General features: G+C 43.4%; 3 protein-coding genes across 3 annotated transcripts in view; 2 read left to right on the plus strand and 1 right to left on the minus strand.

Annotated features, from left to right (window-relative positions):
• The window catches only part of C7H16orf72 (chromosome 7 C16orf72 homolog), a 29,607-nt gene extending 14,508 nt beyond the window's left edge, over positions 1 to 15,099 (minus strand). Inside the window, exons 1-3 of the mRNA XM_027423918.2 lie at positions 14,575 to 15,099; positions 13,858 to 13,938; positions 3,236 to 3,511 (exon numbers count right to left, since the gene is read on the minus strand). Of these exons, the coding sequence (XP_027279719.1) occupies positions 3,236 to 3,511; positions 13,858 to 13,938; positions 14,575 to 14,800 (583 nt within the window). The 5' untranslated portion in view covers positions 14,801 to 15,099. The remainder of the gene's footprint in view (positions 1 to 3,235; positions 3,512 to 13,857; positions 13,939 to 14,574) is intronic.
• Positions 10,102 to 10,257, plus strand: LOC118239144 (60S ribosomal protein L39-like; the record flags this gene model as incomplete). The annotated part of the gene is made up of 1 exon (XM_035447568.1): positions 10,102 to 10,257. A coding segment is annotated over one exon (156 nt), but the record flags the coding sequence as incomplete, so codon positions are not given.
• A 2,728-nt stretch (positions 15,100 to 17,827) lies between the features above and the next one.
• Positions 17,828 to 20,569, plus strand: part of LOC100768480 (60S ribosomal protein L12) — a 56,204-nt gene continuing 53,462 nt past the window's right edge. Inside the window, exon 1 of the mRNA XM_035448082.1 lies at positions 17,828 to 17,834. Within this exon, the coding sequence (XP_035303973.1) occupies positions 17,828 to 17,834 (7 nt within the window). The remainder of the gene's footprint in view (positions 17,835 to 20,569) is intronic.

Below are 20,569 nucleotides of genomic sequence, written 5' to 3' on the forward strand. Positions count from 1 at the left end.
CTGTAATTTTGCTGTTGTGAATCACAATATAAATATGGCTATTTTTCAATGGTCTTAGGTGTCCCCTATGAAAGGGTAGTTGTGCCCCACAGTAGGGGCTGCAGCACACAGGTTGAGAATGACTGCTATAGGCACCACAACTTCTGTTAAGCTACCTCCTTTTTTTTCCAGCCTGAGTAGCACCAGCCACTCCCTGAGGAGAAGCTAAGCCACCGGCCAGCCTCAGCTCATGATGACCATATTCTACCACATACACTGGGAAGGCAGAGACCAAAACTGCAGACCTGTCAGACAGGAGTTGATAGAGTGCACTACTCAGGGGTTGAAGAAATCTAACATAGAAAAAGGATATATTATGCCCCTTATCAAAACATTTGACAAAAAAAAGTATAACTCCATGTGGCACTGCAGCATGTTCCTCTGTTCCTTAGGTGGTTATACAAGAATCCAAACACTTCACCTACTTGTACCTGGGTCAAGTGGCCATTCTTCTGTTCAAATCTGGTTAAAAGCATGAACTCTGCCAAATACCCAGTGATCCATCCATTAACAAGGTCTGTATCCTAAAGCTCCCAATACATGAGACTGGAATCTTCAGCCTTGTGTTTCATACAGGGCATCATCCTCTGTACTAGTTTGTTTTGTAAAACAATTAGTAAAACAGCTTATGTCAATTTTTTTTTTCTATCTCATACTTTTGTGCACCAGAATCATCTTCTTAGTCCATTCCTTTAGAAAAAACAAATGTTGAAATAAAATCCAGCTGATTCAACTACCCAAATCTCACACTAAGCTGGTTCCCAGCTAATGAGGTTATCCCTCAGAGGGTCTTCTTTGGCACTCCCTATCTATATGAAACATTCTACAATCATCTCAATAGCTCCGGCTTTTTTTTCTGCTAATAACAACAAACTTTATGTGATGATAGATCTTTTTGGTGGAGGCATATTGGTGGTGGATGGGTTCCAGGATCTAATGAATACACTTAAAGGGAAGTTGTCCCTTTCATAAAATGAGGGACATGATGTTTGCTTCCATTGCAAACACAAATAAATCTGCCTCATATGATTACTTTTCCATTTCTTCCTCTAGAATTTCATGAATTTGACTCACCCTCCAATGAAGTACTCTAAAAAAAAAAAAAAAAAAAAAAAAAAACCCTCTGGTATCTCTACCCTAATTAGGATGGTTCCAAATTAATCACTTCTAGAGTTCATTACAAATCAGATAAGAATACCATATAGTCATTTGTCTACCTTACCATTTCATTAATGCCCTCTTACTAACTCAAATACACTCAAAATGAGATTAACCTTTAAATGAGATTAGCATTCTCCTCAGTAAACTGACAGCCATTAGAACACAACCTTCAAGTATAATTGTTTCTAGAAATTCTTAGAAGAGGCCCTGAAACTTTAACCCAAAACTGTTTAAGTACATGACTTTAGAGGTACGAACCTGTAGTACACTCTGCTCAAGTATGTATTGAATTATTACTTTACTGTAAAGTTCACCATAGGCAAAATTTATTTTTACTGGTTTTATATTTACACTTATTAATGCCCTTATAACTTAAGCATAAGTAATAGTCCTTTCTACAACTATATTTTACAAAACTCTCAAAGTTCAAAAAGTGATAAATCACAGGTTGAACAAATTCAATCTGAAAAAACACACTGGCACTTAGGAACAGAGCAGTTTCCTCATGGAATCTGGGCTGCACTTTTTTTATAAAATACCCTGGCATGGTTATCCAGCAAGCATGGCTTTTGTTTTATAAAACTGTCTCTGCAGGATACTAGTATGTAGGAAAAATATTTTAAGTATGAATTCAATCATAAACTACGCTAGAAGAAAATGACAATATTTAAGAGAGGAAACTATATCACATGCTGCCATTCACTACATCAATTTGACACATTATACACACCTCTTGTAATTGTTTTTCCAAATTTAAGAGGAAATGTGACACACTAATCCAGTAAAGGAGGAAAAAAACTACTAAATTTTTGCCCTTGTTTCAAAAGTTCTGAATAGTTTGAGTATCAGAAATAGTATGCAATCGTAGGAATTGAATTCACATATAAACTTCTTCTTGAAATAAGTGCTTTAACTTGTAAGTAAATCTGAAACAAGGTGGAGGGAGGCAACACCTTTCCAGCTCCCATCTTTTCTCATTAGGGATACAAGAAAGTAAACTAGGAATGGCTGCCAATGGGAGCGTGGTCTCTGCAGACATTAAAATTTCCATGATATAAAAAGAAAAAAGAAAATTTTTTTCATGATACAGAAGCCATTTATACACATCCCACTGTTTATTAGCAGGTTAGCCTTATTTCAGATGACTCATGACTGTTTGTATGTTCTAAAAATGTTAGCTGTTAATAGGATGCATAACCTATCAACTTACTTCTCTTCTCTACCTGGCTAGTCACCTGTTTGATCATGTGTCCATCTTGGTTTCAAGCAAGTCTTACATGGTTGCTGTTGTTTGTTTTTGTTTTTCACAACAGTCTAACATGTCACACAGTAAGTAACCCTCTCTCTTTCATATGGAAGTCTTTAGTAGAGAGCAACAACAGATTTATCAATGAGGACATTTCCCAGTCTCTCCAAGAATACTAGATCCTCTGAGCCAAGAACACATTTGAATGACAGATCTGGCCTGGGGAATAGTGATGACTTGGCCATTGGCTATACCTCTCACAAACCTACCCACCTAAACAATAAAGGTTTGAGAGACAGCAAGCATAGGGAGTATGACTTCTCCAACCTCTTACCCCTGGGCTATCAACTCATTTTCTATACTAGATAACTAAAGGTGTTAAAGGTAGTCCTTGGTTCCCATGATAACCAACTCAACAATTACCTGTCTTACTTGACTATCATGGACCAAGCACTCCAAGCAACTATAACTAATAAAATTCTTAAGACACAGGACTTCCTTTTAACTCAAGAAGACTAAAAAAACATGTACAATATGTGAGTGCAAAACAATGAACTCTAATCAGTGGTGCAGAAATAATTACTGTAATACTAATAACCTCAAATGAATCTTTCAGATGGGCTACCAATGTATACTCATAGCTTGTGTTCTATTTCAACACTTCTAGAACCAGTATTTACTATATAGACAAAAACAGACAATGTATCTGAACCTAACCCTAAACATGAAAAGGAGCCCACAGGCACACTCTTAACCATTTTCCAAAGAAATAGGTTTAAACGGCTTTACCATGCAGAGCTATGGCTTCCCGGAAGGGTTGCAAATCAGTCTCTACAGATGAGCTAGTTTCCGTTGAAGTAGCTCTGTTAGGGGACACTACAGTCAGTCTTGGGGGAGCTCTAGAGTTTCGTGGTGGAGGAACCTTTCCACACAGGAAGCTGATCAAATCTTCTCTACGAATAGTTCTTCTGCGCTTTTTAACCCAGGCCAGCACATCCTTATTTCGTCGCTGATAGCCAATCTGAATTCCAATATCAAAACTTCGCTGATGGGTATCCACGCTTTCTATTAAAAAAAAAGAAAAGGGAAATATACAGTGAATTGCAGCCATACTATATTTGCTCCTCAAGAAAACCACTTTGTACATTAACCAAAATGAAGACACTATGAACATTCTAAGTCCACATGTAATTTTATAATCCAAAATGCACTTTAGTCATGTTTAAAATATTAAACATTTAATCTTCTAATTCAGAGTTCAATTCTAAAAATTTACTTCCAATCCCTGACAAAAAGATAAACACTGTATACACAAATAGAGGGACTGTTTTTCTTCAGGCAATGTAACTTGTCAAACTTTAGCCTATTTCAGGGTATTAGGTGTTACTTGAGAAAACAAAAGCTATCTACCCTTGAATGAGTACTACTGTCCCCTTACTACAAGTAAACCAAAAGACCACACTCTCTGCTTTCAATATATTTGCAGTCTGCTTCTAGCCAAAAGTCTTTTGTGAGTAATAACCATTCTTTTACCTTAAATTTCCCCAGAGTAGCCTCCCAGGACATAATGAAATTCAGTTTAGCAAAATATCCCCTGCCATTCAGTTGTTTTATTTAGTTGGAAACAATATCTCCAAGTTTAAAAGTCACCCCAATTTTCTTTTGAAGTTAGCTGCTGAGCTAGCAGAACACATGGACTATCTTTTATTTTAGGAGACAAGGTCTCACTATGTAGTCCTGGTTAGTCTCAAAGTGCAGAGTAGACTCTAAAAGTGGGAGGGGGAGAGAGGATCATACAATAAATGAAGAGGTCTGTCCCACTAAGACAAATCATTAAACATCAGAAATCCCAAGTTGAATAAATATGATTAAAAAAAAAAAAAGTATTCCTATGGGAGGCCTTACCCTCTCTGAGGAGCAGATTGGGAGGAGGGGGGAGAGGAGGGAGGGAGAAGAAAGGAGGGAGGGGGAACTGGATTTGGAATGTAAAAAATTTAAAAAAAAAAAGTAGTAATAGTAGTTAAATAGGGCAAAGACTAGTTTAACATGCAAAAGTCTTGGCCTCAATCCCCAGTGTTCATCCCCAAAATCAGGGTGACCCAGAGTGCGGCTATATAAGCAGAACTCTGCAACAAGACTTTCTCTTAGTAACTGGCAAATCTTGTGCACTCTTTTAACCACAGCATTCTGGAGGCAGAGGCAAGTAGATATCTGTGATTTCGAGGTCAGTCTGGTCTACAAAATGAGTTCCCCAGGGCCACCAATGCTACAAAGTGCCTGTCAAAAAGAAAAGAAAAGAAAAGAAGAGAAGAGAAGAGAAGAGAAGAGAAGAGAAGAGAAGAGAAAAGAAAAAAGAAAAAGAAAAGTAGACTCTTAAAAATTAAGTTCAAACACGCTAAAGAGATGCCTCACAAGATAACTTACTGCTCTTGCAGAGGACCTCTGCTCAATTCCCAGCACCCACATGGTAATCCAAAATACTCATCCTCACACTCAAAGGCAGAGGATCTCTGAGTTCAAGGCCATCCTGATCTACAGAGCAAGATCTAGTACAGTCAGAACTAAAAACCAAAAAACTCAAACCATTATAACTTTGAGAAAGTAGATGAGTCTATTTTAGATATAAAAAAGCAATAGTGAGATCATTTCTCCAGTGTCACTTCTAGAATCCAAATTGCTACAAAAATCTACTGCTTACTCATTTCCTCAAATATGAGCAGACTTGAACGCCATCTTAGAAAACAGTATTCATAAAGATTATACACACAGTTCTTTCTAACTCTTAGAAGAAAGATGGGAAAATCATCCTTAAAAAGTAGATGCACTCATCTATCGAGACCTTTAGTGATTCTGAATGAGCTGAGCAGTCTGTTAAGGAAATGAATTAAACACAATAACCCTATCCCTTGGAACCAAATAAAAGTACAAAATCCAAGCAATCAGCTTTTTAGAAACCTGCCTTCTGTCTCAAAAAACCAAACAAAAACAACAACAACAACAAAATAAACATTGCTAGGGCTGGAGAAATAGCTCCATGATTCAGAGCTGCTTTTCCAGAGGTCCTGAGTTCAATTCCCAGCAACCACATGGTGGCTCACAACCAATCTATATTAGGATCAGATGCTCTCTTCTGGCCTGCAGGTATCCATACAGAGTACTATACATAAAATATAAATACATTTTAAAAAGAAAGAAACCCACCCTACCTAAAGGAGTGCTTTTATTCAAACTCTTAGCTGGAGAGATTTGTGCTTAAGAGAATGGCGAAGAGTGAATTAAATTCAGTAACAAAACACTGTTTTGATGAACACATCTGCACTTGTGAGCTTCAGATCTCTGGCTCAAAAAACCAAGGCACAGAAACTGTTGTATAGTCTTATGTCCAAAACTATTTTACCAAAATCAAAGCCATCGTTGGGTAAGATCTATATAACCTCAAGGAAAGGTGAAGCCTCAGAGTATCAAACTGCCAACCTACCCTTTAACCACAAGACACACCCTTATTTACAAGAGTCATGGTGACCAGTCCATGTTTATTTGAAAAATGTTTTTTCAAAAATAGATTATAAAAACTGGTTTTCCCAGAACAGCAGTGGCATGCACTAGAAATATTCTGGGCAGTACCTTCTTACATAATTCACAGAGTCAAAATTCATCAGGTTTTTTTTTTGTTTTTGGTGCTAGAGTTCAACCCCTGCACATACCATATTCATATTCTGCCACTGAATACATCATCTGTCCTTTAATGTTTTTTAATACAAAACTTTGCGTCAGTATAGTGGGTATCCCAACTGAGGAAATGGAACTTGAAGGGTCTTATCCAAAGCTAGGTTAAGAGGCAGAGTTCCAGGCAGGTGGTGGTAGTACATGCCTTTAATTCCAACACTTGTGAGGCAGAGGCAGGTGGATCTCTGAGTTCAAGGCCAGCCTGGTCTACAGAGTGTGTTCCGGGACAGGCTCCAAGCTACAGAGAAACCCTGTTTGGGGAAAACACCAAAGAGACACAGTTCTACCACCAAAAAACCCACTTCTTCAATTAAAGGGGGGGGGGAATCAGTCTTCTTTACAAGCCTAAAACACAATACTAAATCAAAGTAACATTTCTAAAGAAAGTAACAACCACAAAATACTGGAATTTAAAGTTAAATTTACACTAACCATCTACAATCTAATCAACAAGGAAAAACAGGTATTTGGGTTATGCTTTTTAGGCAGGGTCTCAATAGCCAATGGCCTTGAACTTCTGATCTCTTTGCCTCCACCTCCTAGAGCTGAGTTTACTGGCATATGCCACCATGCCTAGTTTATGGGGTGCTGTATTTGATCCAGGACCATTGAGCATGCCAGACAAGCACTCAACAACTGAGCTACATTACCAGCTCCAAAGCAATGTTTTTATTAAGAGCATAAGGATCGGAGTTAAAGTAAAAATGAAACTTTTTTCCAATTATTTTAGGAACACAACTCTCCTGTAGTCTCTAGGAAATTAGTAACTAAGAACTTCTTTCTCACTTCCGATGTGTTTTCTATTCTTCACTCAGAACAAAAGATGGAAACCAAGAGAGAATCACAGCAGCTACTTACTGACTATAAGCATCCCTAGCCTCTAATCCTTGGCCTCTCCTTCTTCCTTGGCCTCTCCTTCTTAAAGTCACTCCAAGTTGTTGTTCGGATAACTAACCATGTGTTGAGCAAAGTTCTCTCCACATCTGATGTAGGAACAGAACATGTAACTTAGAAACTAACTTACATAATCCCACACCTAGCTATGGTACTAATTCTCAGTAACTAAGCCATTCAATTCTGGACAAGAATCATGTAGCAAGTTAGTATGGGCTCTTCTAAGTTTCAGAGTAGAACTAACATTAATACCAAACTCAACACAAACAGATATGGACATAAGCCACACACACAAGCAACAAGGAGAGAAATGCAAAGCAGGTCACCAAATCAAGTTACTCCTACATACAGCCTGCAAAATAGAAGGAGACCAATGGGTCCACATCAATAAGCCAACTTAATATATTTATTGATTTTGCTCAGATGTATATGGACACATGCTCAGAGGTCAGGCCAACTGTAGGAGCTAATATTTCCACTTTGTGGATCCCAGAGATCAAACTGAGGTCCTCAGACTTGGGAATAAGCACCTTTACCAACTGAATCATCTGACTGGCCTGAAAATGCTTGTAATATATAATGTTTATTATAGACAGAATGAACTAGGCATGGTGGCAAGCGCCTGCAATCCTAGAACTTGGGAAGTTGAGGCAGGAAATTCAAGGCCAGCCTGAGCTGCATGATTAGTTACAAGAAACAGCAAGACCTTGTCTCAAAAAGAAAAGTACACACACACACACACACACACACACACACACACACACACACACACACACACAAAGCTTCAAAGCTTGGTACTATTATTTACAATAAAGAGTCCCAAACCTTTACCATCTACCCCTAGGCAGAACACACTTTCTACAAATATTGTTTTGGCATTCTCAACTTGTACCAGATTTTCATTATGTTCCATTCACCTTTGGAGTACAAGTAACAGGTTAAGACCAAACCAGCCACACTGAACTGAAATTATTGTTAGAAACAGGAACATGAACTGAACAACTGTGGAACACACCTTTAACACCAGCACTTGGGAGGCAGAGAAAGGTGTATCTCTGTGATGTGGGGCCAGACTGGTCTACAAATCAAGTGCCAGGACAGCCAGGGCTACACACAAGAGAAACCATGTCTTAAAAAAAATACTAGAATTACTTCCTTTCATATTAAGCACTTCCCACTGTTCAAAACAATTAAACAGTTAAAACCTATCAACATTTGAATATTCCCTAACTGCCAGACATAAATCTAAAAGCTTGTATGTTATCTGTAGTCTTCAGTACTACTAAAGCAGATACACAAGAACTCAAAATATGCAGTATCAAGAGAAAGCTCTCAACATATGACAGACTTGTAACCAACCCATGCTTCAAAGACACTTACAAAAAGTAGAGGTAAGGGGCCTAAAGTGGTGGCTAGGTGTTTAAAGCACTTGTTGCTCTCACAAAGGACCCAGATTTTGTTTCCAGAATCCACATGCTAACTCAAAATCATTCATACCTCCAGTTCCAGAAGTTATGATGCTGGTGGTGAGCACATTTAATCCCAGCACTGGGAAGGCAAGGCAGGTGGATCTGAGTTCAAGGCCAGCCTGTTCTACAAGAGTTCCAGGACAGCCACAGAGAAACACTCTCTCAAAAAAAAAAAAAAAAAAAAGGGAAGGCCAAGACAGGTTTGATATAATTTTGAAGACAGCCCAGCGTGACATACCACATAGACAGTGTAACAAAAACGGAAAGCAGAATTCCAAGGGAAAGAGGGGGAAAAGCCAGATAAAGTGGCCTACACCTTTAATCTCAGCACTCTGGTGATGGAGGCAGAAGGATCTTAGTTTAAGGCTACATACATAGTGAGCTCCATTACAGGCAAAATTACATGCTGAGACATGTCTCAAAAAATAAACTAATAAATAACAGGGGCTGGAAAATGTAGCTCAGCTGGTAGACTAGGTAGAAACTTGGTTTGATCCCCAGCATGGAATAAACTGGCTTTGATAACACAAGTCTGTTGTCCCAGGTGAAGTAACTCTGTGGATCCAAAAGGCTACTTACTAAACAGCTAAGAGCTCCCACCTTAGTCAACGTGTCCTATAAGGCTATCCAGGCTAACCTTGTCCTAAATGACAGCCACCAGTCCAAGCTTAAGGAGTTAGGCATCTCCAAGAAGACGGGATTCAGAGAAACATGGTAGCATGTCTATGGCCATAGTAGCAGGGAAGCTGAGGCAGACTCACTGCATACTGGAGACCAGCCTAAGCTACATAGCAAGAACATTGTCTCAAAACAAAATTTTTTTCCAGAATTGTATAATTTTAGTAGCATCAGTACTCCCAAAAAGTAAACTGCAGGTTTAGCAGTGTTATTTCCCAGGTACCCACCAAACCTACCTAGAATTCTTCCCTCCCTTTTGCTGAAGATACAAAATTCATACTATGCCAAGGAACCAACAACATTTAAGGGATGCTGTTCTCTTTGGAATAATCACATACATCAAGAACCAGCCACCAGAATCCATCCAAACACACACAAAAGCAGCTCTGACATAAAAGGTCCAGGGTCTCTCATCAACAAGTCATATATTCCCAGACCTCTTTGAGACAGAGTCTCACTGTGTAGCCCAGGCTGACATGAAAACTTGCCACCTTCCTTCCTCAAAATCCCAAGGAACTAGGATTCACAAACAGGTATCCCCTGGGCCTGCCCAAATGAAATATATCCTCAACAAGGAGACAAAACCAATTTGTTTTCTCTTCCAAATTCTTCTGGCCATATCCCAGCCAAACCACAAGTGCATGATCAATTTTCAAAAGCTTCCTGGCAATTAAAAGATCTGAGAGTCAACGAATGGGCTCAGCAGATAAATGCTCTTGCCACCAAGCCTGATAACCTGAGTTGATGCATGTTTGAGAGAATCAACTCCCAAAAATTGTGTCCTTTGATTTCTGCACACACATGCAAGACATACTAAATAAATAAATGTAACTTGAAAATTTTTTTGCTTCTCTTTTCCTCTGCCATGATGCACCATACCCAACTCTGCTTCTGGCCCTGTCTTCTCACAAGACTTTGAGAATCAAGCAATTCCTGGCCAAACATAATGGTCCTTTTCCTCAATGGACTCAGATGAAAACTGCTAATAAAATCAGGTACAACTTCAAGAGAAAACACTGGAGGAGAATGAAGCTGGGTCTGTAAGGATTCTCACAATGGCAAGACTAAGGGTTTAGTCTGAATCATGGTCATCCATCACCTCTACCAGATGCAGTTCAACATTTTTAACCTGGAGACTTGGTTATGTTTAAATCGGGGTGTGGTTTGTCCAGTAAGAAGACAGAGTCTTTCAGAAAGATGACCTCTTTTTTAAAAGAGGACACAGGCCAGGCATGGTAGTAGATCTCTAATTCCAACACTCAAGTTCAAGGCCATCTTGGGCTACTTAAGAAGACACTCACAAATAAATAAGCAAGCAAGCAAATAAGCATTTCCCCCAAAGACACCTTTGTTAAAAGAGTTCTACCTCAACTCTAACCTTCCTGTGTGCTTACTTCAAAGAATTACAAAGGAGCACCATTCTTTCCTGGCTGCAAAATGAGCTACTTTTAGTTTATCATGTGCTTGATTACATTAAATACATGAGAGCATTGCCCACTTACATGGATGCCACCAAAGTCTTTCTTCCTGTCAGCTAACAGTTAAGTAGTTCATCATAACTGTAAATAATCTGACTTTGAATTCACTTGTGACATTACTAATTTTTACCAGTTCTATTTAGGATAGCAAAATATTCTTAGAACTGCATGCCTGTTCTATAATGGCCACACTCTAAAAGGTGGGAGTGTGTGAAAGTACAGTATTATTCACCCTACTTACAACAAAAATAAGAAGTTGAAACTACCTAATCCCATATAAAATTTGCCCATTCCTGTAAGGTAAAAAGTATGTTTTAGTTAACAGGACACTTAATAGAATCAATTCACACTGGTAATCCAGGAACTACATTTCCTATTCAAACAAAAGCAATGTTCCTCATGAAGTTTTCTAAGCAAAGAAAATTTGTCAGTTTGGAAACAGGGTCTCATTACATAGCCAAGGCTGGCCTTGAACTCAATGATCCTCCTACCTCAACCTCCCCAGTACTGGGATTATAGGCATTTGCCACTATATCCAACAATAAGCATTTCAAATGAAGTAATCAAACCAATTAATTATTTTAGCCTGGTGGTGCTGGCAAAAGCCTTTAATCCCAGCACTGGGGAGGCAGAGGAAGGCGGATCTCTGTGAGTTAAGGCCAGTCTGTACAAAGGAAGTTCCAGGACTGCTGGGACTGACACAGAGAAACCCGTCTCAAAAAAAACAACAAAAAAAAAATTACTTCAGAATTCAAGCTGGTTTTGCTTTTGTTTCATTGGGGTGGGGGGGTGGTTTGTTTTGTTTTTCAAGACACAGACTCACTCTGTAGACCAGCCTGGCCTCACTGAAGAGATCCACCTGCCTCTGCCTCCCCAGGGGCTGGGGTTAAAAGTGTACACCACCACTCCCTCCCTGCTTAACCCATCTTTTAAGGAAAAGTTCTAGCATTAATCCTGGAGGGACTCATTCTTTTAGTATGCACCAGTACCAAACCATGGGCCATTCACATCAATAAGTAATATGGCTTAGGCTAGGGACCCAGCAAGCAGAAAAATGTTCAACATTTGCCATCTTCCCTTTGAAACAAAAACTGCAAAAGCAAAAAAGGGTAAGCCTCAGTTATCAAGACAACAAAATTATTACTCTACAACATAAAGTACTGAGTTTTGGCAGAATGTAGTGGCAGGTGCCTGCCTTTAATCCCAACACTCAGGAGGCAGAGAGGCAGATCTCTGAGTTCCAGACCAGCTTAGTCTAAACAGAGAGACTGTCTCAATAAATAAAGCATCGAGCTATTAATACCTATAATGTGAACTCGATGAAGCCATTTCGTAAGTATGTAGCAATCAGGTTGCTAGGAACTAGAGTAGAATGAATGAATGAATGAATGAATATGTATGTATGTATGTATGTATGTATGTATGTTTTTCGTAACAGGGTTTCTCTGTGGCTTTGGGGGTTGTCCTGGAACTAGCTCTTGTAGACCAGGCTGGTCTTGAACTCACAGATATCCCCCTATCTCTGACTCCCAAGTGATGGGATTAAAGGCATGTGCCACCAACTCCTGGCAAGGTGATTTTACTGTATGCAAATTATATACTAAGGAATTTAAAATTGTTAAAATTTTAATTTAAGTATATTTCTAAATTCTCTTTCTACATAAAACTAAGAACTATCCAAAGAGATTGCTCAAGACCCCCAAGCACCAACAGATACTAAAAAATCTATTTATTCAGTAGTCAAAACTTATCAAACTTGGGCTAGGGTTGTGACTCAGCAGCTATCTAACTGCCCAGGCATTTTTGAGGCCCCTGGATTCCATCCCCAACACCCTCCCCTAAAACTTAAAAACCCAGCTGTATAAAATCAAAGCTGGGGCTGGAGGGATAGCTCAGCCGTTAAAGGCTAGGCTCACAACCAAAAAATAAAATCAAAGCTGATTGGTAATCATGTAAACTATGTTTCTAGCAGGGCATGATGGTATACACCTATAATCTGAGCACTGGAGAGACAGGCTGGAGAATCACAAGTTTTATACCAGCCTAGGCTACAAAGAGAGACCCCTGTCTTACAAAAGAAAAGAAAAAAAAAGTCAATAAATAAGCTGTTTGTTTCTTCGGTAAGATTGGACTATGAGTTTCTCATTCTCTAAATTAACATTTCAGTTAACAGTTCTCAAAAATTATTGTCACTTCAAAATGCCAAGTGTACTCTAAACCTCTTACAAAATGCTGACATCAAGAATCTGACACTCAAAATGATGCACCATAATCTTTCAACCTAAACTGTTATTTCCTGAACTACACAAATTTCTATTATTACTGGATTAACTTTGAAAGTCAATTAATTAATCCAAATTAATTTTATCACAAGAAAACTGCCAAAGCTCTAACAATGCAAAGTTAAACCTATTGTTACCAAGAGTACAATGACCAAGACCTTAAGTATACCTGTACGTCTTCAGTCATCAGATCTGAAAATAAACTCCAAAACAGCACCACACAAAGCCATCCATTCAAAACTCTTATTACAGACACCAACAATTTAGTCAATTACAAAGTAGTTTCTTTAAAAAGATCTGATGAATTTGCTATATACAGGACAGCATGCACAATTCCAATCCAATCAGCAAGAGTTCTAAGCACTTCAATGCTATCAAACTACCATGCTCCAAGAGCCCAGATTCAAGAATCTTCCAAGGGCGGGTGATCCCTTCTGTGGTACCAAAAAGAAAAAAGAAAAAAGAAAAAAAAAATCACTTTTCTTCCCTTGAAGCCTGCATTTTATGAACAGAAACACGGCTCATCGTCTTCCACTGCAGAGCTTCTCAATCAATCTCAGCACTTTGGAGACTGGGTAAGTCAAGTCCTTGATAAGGGGTAGGAGCTGGGAATGTCTCAGGCACTGCAGAATAACCAGCAGCCCCCTCTCAGGAATGACAACCAAGTGTCCCCGAGGGAGGAGGCCTCAGAGAAGTGTCAAAAATCGCCTTGAGATATGTAGCTAGAACACTAATGATATCCTCAAGTTGCAAGGCATTCAACGTTAGCAGAAGCTGGACTTGAGAGCAGAAAACACACTCAGAACATCGGCCGCCAACCCGAAGTGGCTTGCCCTTCCTCCCTTCCCCCTTAACCTGGCAATGCAGAGCAAGGTTATCTTTACCTTTGTAGAGGTTGGTGACGGCGGTGGCTGCGTTTTGGAAGGGGACCCAGAGAGAAAGTCCTGGCTGCTGACACACTCGATCTGGAATCAAAAACGGAAAAACAAAAACAATGGGGGGTGGGAATAAAAGACATACAAGAACACAGAGAAAGAAGAGAATGTTATTTGGGCGTCAGTCACTCCGGAACGGCCATATTAGGTTTCGCCATTTTGTTCAGGGTTTGGGGATCCCAAAGGGAGCGTGAGACAGGAGTTACTGGGTCGAGGAGGGGGGAACCTGACATCAGCGAAGCTGGAGCAGCAAACGCGGCCTGGCAGGAGCAGGGAGGCGCCCCTCGCAGTCTCCGCCCCGAGGCCGGCTCGGGGCACAATAGGGCCGCCCCACCGCCTCCTTCGCCATTTTGTGACAGGGACTCCTCCCCTATCCCTTCGATCCGGCCGGGGACACCCGGACCGATATGTGGGGACCTTCCAGGGTACTCCAAATCGGGGGGGTCTCCCCATCTTTCATCGTAGTTCCCCCTCCCAGGGCCGATCCTCCGTCGGAGTCGTGCGAGTCGGAAGGCAAGGGGTCCGCGGGGCGGCCGTCCCCTCCCCGCCGCCGAGCTGTCCCCGCAGGATGCGGGGATCGACCGGACCCCGGGAATCGAGCCGGGAGCCGGGCGGAAGGGCAGCTCCGCAGGCCGGGGCGGCGCCAAGATGGCGGCGCGGCCTCACCTTTGTAGAGCTGAGCCACGGCTGTGGCCGAGTTCTGGAAGAGATGCCATAGCTTCTGCTGCTTGTGCTCGGGCTGCGCGGCAGCCGCCGCCTCCTCCTGTAGCTCGGGGGACAGCTGTTCGTCCTGCTCGGCCTCGGCCAGGCACTGCCGCTCCCACTTGGAGAACCAGTGCTCGGGCCCGTGCTCCTGAATCTCCGCCTCGCCCTCCTCCTTCCGCTCCTCCATCCTCCGCGGCCTCCCGCGGCCTGGCCGCCGCCGCCGCGTCCTCCTCAGGCGGGGCCCCCGCGGGAGCGTCGTCGTCAACAGGCCCGGGGACAAGGGGCCCGGCGGCCAGCCCAGGCCTCTGCTGCAAGCCCCGCGGAGCCGGCGCCGCGCCGCGCCAACAGCCCCGAGCCTCTCCCCACCTGACCCCGATCAGAGGCTCCGCACCCTGCCCTGGCCTCGCCCGCACCCCTTTACCGCCCGCCCACAGCGCCCCGTCCTCGCTCCGACCCCCGCCGCTCTCCGCCCGGCGCTCCCTGGCCGGCTAGCGCCGCCGAGCCCACCCCGAAGACTGAAGAACGTCGTCGACGGCGACGGCGTCGACGCCTCTGCGGCGGCCGGGCCCCGCCCTCTCCCGCCCACATGCTGACTGGAAAGCGCCGCCCACTTGGCCAGCGGCGCCCCCGGGAGGAGGCGGTTGGGGCGCGTCCGCCGTCAGCCTTCCCCATTGGCTCGCTGCAACGGGTTCCTCGTGCCGGCCCCTGAACACAGCGTTCTGATTGGCTCTCCCGCCTGTCGACCTGATGTCATCAATGGGCGGAGGTGGGGGAAGGAGTAAATGTCAAGGAACATGAAGACCGTACAGCAGGGAGGAGTTGACAGTGTTTGCATGCAGCCAACCAAAGCAGAAAAAAAATATATGTACGCCGGCTCAGAGGGAGCTGCGCATGCGCGGTGCTTGATGTCCCTTGTCTAGCTCGAGTCACGTGACCCGTCCGGGTGACCGCACCCGCGGAGGGGGGGGGGCTTTCCGGGGCTTGCAAGTCCACGGTCACCGGCTGTTTATGTGCTGACTCCAGGTTCCTGAGAATTCAGTCTACGTCTGTTTCCAAACCGCTTTCCATGTTTTTATGCCAGAGTTCCTAACTTTAGTGGGGCAAATCGTGTGAGTCCAAAGGATAATTCTCCCGAGGTGTGAGCGCCCCAGGGACGCCCACCGCGGCTTCCGGGAGAACGAGACGGGCCCGAGCTGGACATCGGTCCCGCACCTCTCCTGTGCACGCTCCCGGGACACGTGCGACAGCCGCGTCCCTCCCCCGCCCCTGGTGCAATTGCTGGCATCCCCGCGCCTGCGCAGCGCCATACGGGTGGGCAGTCCAGGGAACCGGGTCTGGGAAGAGGAGGGTAGTGGCGATGACAGGACCTCAGCTTCCGAGCTGACAGCCTGGACAGAGGTCCCTACACCGCCTGCACAGGCTGAAAGCCCTATCAGGATCTGACCCTGCCTGCTCTGGTTTCTCCCGAAATCACTCTGACCTGTCGCCTTCCCCCAACTCCTAGTCTGTGATCTGTTTGAAAGTTCATATTTCTTTTTCCTCCTCTAGACTCAAACGCGGGCGTGGTGTCGCGTTTTGTGTGTTTAAAGATTTGTTATGTATACAGTGTTATGTATACAGTGTTCTGCCCGCTTGTGTATCTGCATGACAGAAGAGGGAGCAACATCTCATGACAGATGGTTGTGAGCCACCATGAACTGGGAATTGAACTCAGGACATCTGCAAGACCAGCCAGGGCTCTCAACCGCTGAGCGGTTTCTCCAGCCCCCTGTTTTGTTTTGTTTTCTTTTGTACAGTACTGTACAGGCTTTTTGTCCTGGGGCTCGCTATGTGTAGCAGATTGCCTCGAACTCATGAGATCCTCCTTCCTATGCCGCCTGAGCGCTGGAGTTAAGATGTGTGCCACCACACATGGTGGGTTTTTGTTTAGTTGTTTTTAAATCTTAAATTGACCTCAAAGAAGCCTAAGCAACATTATCACAAATCAACACCTGGACTCTTCAGGTGCCTACAACTAGCCTGTAAAAAGCAACCTATGCTTCAGCGAGTCCTGGTGGAACCCACCTGGAATCAATCCTGGCACTCAGGAGGATCATCACAAATTGAGTTCCGTGTCAGCCAGGACATCATAGGCAAAAACTAGTCTCAGAAAATTTAATTTAATTTAATTTAATTTAAAAAGCGTCGGGGAGGTAGTGGCACACACTTTTAATCCCAGCACTCAGGAGGCAAAGGCAGGAGAATGTCTGTAAATTAGAGGCCAGCCAGGTCCAGGTCCACAGAGTGAGTTCCAGGACAGGCTCCAAAGCTACACAGAGAAACCCTGTCTCAGGAAGAAAGAGAGAGAGAGAGAGAGAGAGAGAGAGAGGGAGGGAGGGGAGGGAGGGAGGGAGGGAGGGAGGGAGGGAGGGAGGGAGGGAGGGAGCCTGTGCAAAAGCCACAGAACCTAAAGTCAAATATGGGAGATACACAAAAAGTCCTATCATGGAATTACAGGACACTCAGAAGGGGGTAGTTTCTCTGCCTTGGGAGTGAAGCACAGATAAATTCCTAGCGGACTAGAGAAGATAGAATGAAAAATGTAAGTCATTCATTCTGCCTATCTCAGTTAGATCCTCACCAGCCGTCCTGTTCCCAAGAAATAACCTTTGAGAACTGAATCATTATGCCCAGGGTGTGTGTGTGTGTGTGTGTGTGTGTGTGTGTGTGTGTGTGTGTGTGTGTGTGTGTGTGTGTGTGTGTGTGTGTGTGTGTGTGTTCTAGAGGTGGATGTCCTCACTCCAGGGGGGAGGGGGGAGGGGGAGCTGGAATAGCAGCACTCTGGAGCCTGAGGTTTGAGGATCATATATATATATTAGACTACAGAGCAATTTCCAAGTCAGCCTAGGGAGTGAGTCCCTGACTTAGCTGAACCCAGCCTAAAAGTGTGCCATGACAGCCTGGTGATCTGTATTCAGACCGTAAACCCAAAACTCCACAGTTTCCGTCTGACCTCCACACACACTGTGGCACACATACACCAAATACACACGCACAAAATAATAATTGAAATACATTGAAAGGGGGGTGTTTTGTTTTGTTTTCATTTGATTTGGACTTTGAGACAGGATCTCACTTCAGACTGACCTAGAACTCACTATTTGCCCAGGTTGGGCTTGAACTACTGGCAATCCCCCTTTCTCTCAAGTGGCTGAGATGACAGGCATGTGTTACCATGCCTGGTGAGGTGATTAATTTACATGTTACTATTCTTCTAACCTTTTCCTCATAACAATTCGGACATCATTCATGTGGAGAAACCAAGGACTCTTAAAATGCTGAAGAGCAGCACTGCATGCACACCTCAGAGTGCTGGGATTGCAAGCGTGCCTCCCTATGATTGGCCAAGTTATGTGGTGCTGGCAACAGAACCTAGGACCTTGTGCATTTGAGGCAAGCACTTTACAAACTAAGATGCATTCCCAGCCCTCCCCCTTTTTATTTTTTTTATTATCTACATTTGTGCATGATGTATGATAGGCACACATGCCAAGTCACACATGTAGAGATCAAAAGCTGCTTATCATATTAACTATGCATCCTGGGACTCAAACAAGTCAGCAAGCTTGCACAGCAAATGCCTTTTCCCACTGAACCAGCTCGTTAGACCCACCCACCCTACCCCTTCTTTTGAGAAAGTGTCTTGTTATGTAGCCAAGGCTGACCTCCAACTGGTGCTCCTAATTCTTGGGTCTCCTCAGTCATCACAATGAGCCAAGGGAAGTGGGAGTGTCTTTCTAATAACCTTGAAATAAGCAAGCATGTTTGTGGTGGTTAATTAGGTTGGGTTTTGGTTTTCTGAGACACAGTGTCATTCAGGCTGGCCTGGAATGCATAACAATTGTACTGCCTCAATCTCCTGGGTACTGGGGTACAGGTGTGTGACTTCACACCAGTTTACAAACATTTAGATAAGAGAGGTGCTGTAGTGCCATCTTGCCTTGCCAGTGAACTTGTAGTAGTGGTCACACCCTTTTGGCATGGTTTCAGGTTCGGACATGACCCCTTTAAGGTAGAGAAGCTGTGGGTGCACACTCTCTTGGGTCGCCACCACTGCCTGGCTTACAGCCAGTTCTTACAGATGCATTGTCTCAGCTGAGGCTCCCTCCTCTATGATAACTCAAGCTTATGTCAAGTTGACATAAAACCAACTGGGACAGATGCTCTGTTTCGAATGCAGTAGCTGTCCAGGTTCAATGCCAGTGTTGCCAAACAAAATCCCAAGAGTCCCACATATCTCTCCTGTTATAGTAGACTATGAGACAGGCCGCTCCTGCCCTTTTCACAGAGGGAAGAACATGATCTTCCCATTTTGCTGGATCAAAAGTCTTAAGTGCCAGGCGGTGATGACACACGCCTTTAATCCCAGCATTCAGGAGCAAAGCAGGTAGACCCCTAGTTCTAGGCCAACCAAAACTACAAACAACAAAATGTTTTTAAGTCAAAGCCTATATCTGATGTTCTGTGTGAGATAATCATACACCACCTCCTCTTTGAAGAATCGGGTTTGGAGTTTAGTGTTTACTTTTGTTTTCATTGTTATTTCTTTTTAGAGATGGGGATTACTACATATTCCCAGCTGGCCTCCTGTTCACTGTGTAGCCCAGGCTGACCTCCTGCTCACTGTGTAGTTCAGGCTGCCCTCAAACTCTTGCCTCAACCTCCTCAGTGCTAGACAGCCAGGCATTCACCACCATGCCAGGATCATGTTGGAAGTTGTTTTTGTTTGCTGAGTCAGGGTTTAACTATGCAATTTTGGCTATCCTGGAGCTCAATATTAAACTAGCTGGCCTTGAACTCACAGAGATCTGCCCAAATGCTGTATTAAAGGCATACACCACTACACCTGTCTCCTATTGAGGTTTTAAGGAATGAGGCTCTATTTGTTCTCCTCATAATTCAGACTCAATGATAGTGTAGTTGGGGTTTGACCCTGACCTTTCCTTGTAAAGACATCTATTTTTGGTCATAGACCCAAGAAGGAATGTGATTATATTACACAAATACTAGATCTCTAATAAACATGGGACGACGTCTGTTTTATTACCTGAACATTCAGCCAACAGGAGCAGGCCTTTATTTTCACCTCTCAAAATGGTTTCTTGGTTTGTTTTTCCACAAACTCACCATGACACCCTATCTCAGTTTCTTTCTCCCCATACCCCCAGGGTTTCTCTGTGTAGTCCTGGCTGTTCTGGAGCTCTAGAGCAGGCTGGCCTCGAACTCAGAGATCAATCTGCCTCTACATCCCTGAGTGCTGAGATTAAAGGTCTGTGCTACCACACGCAGCTCTTTTGTGTGTGTGAGTGTATTGATGGTTTGCCTGCATGTATGTCTGTGTGTGGGTGTCAGATCCCATGAACTGGAGTGACAGACAGTTGTGAGCTGCCATGTGAATGCTGGGAATTGAAGCCAGGTCTTCGGGAAGAGGCAGGTGGATTCTGGACAGCCAGGGCTGTTACACAGAGAATCCTGTCTCCAGATAGATAGATAGATAGATAGATAGATAGATAGATAGATAGATAAAAAAAATTTTAAAAATCAGGCAATGTGTTTGATTTCAACACTACATTTCTGCCGAGCACTAGGTGGCACATGCCTTTAATCCCCAAATCTCTGTGAGTTCAAGATCATCCTAATCTATAAGAACTAGTTCTGCCGGTTGTGGTGGCGCACGCCGGTAGGATTTGCTGAAGGAGGCAGAGGCAGGAGGATCACGAGTTCGAGGCCAGCCTGGGCAACACATTAAAAAAAAAATACTACATTTCCTAGGCAAAACAGATAGATCATCAGATAAGAGCATTTATTACTCTTGTAGAGGACCTGCGTTTAGTTCCTAGCACCCACATGGTGGCTCACATCTCCCCTTAACTCCAGTTCCAGGAGATCCAACTTCCTTTTTTGGTTCCAGGGGCAC

This window comes from Cricetulus griseus, chromosome 7, assembly GCF_003668045.3.
Source record: "Cricetulus griseus strain 17A/GY chromosome 7, alternate assembly CriGri-PICRH-1.0, whole genome shotgun sequence".
Taxonomy (NCBI): domain Eukaryota; kingdom Metazoa; phylum Chordata; class Mammalia; order Rodentia; family Cricetidae; genus Cricetulus; species Cricetulus griseus.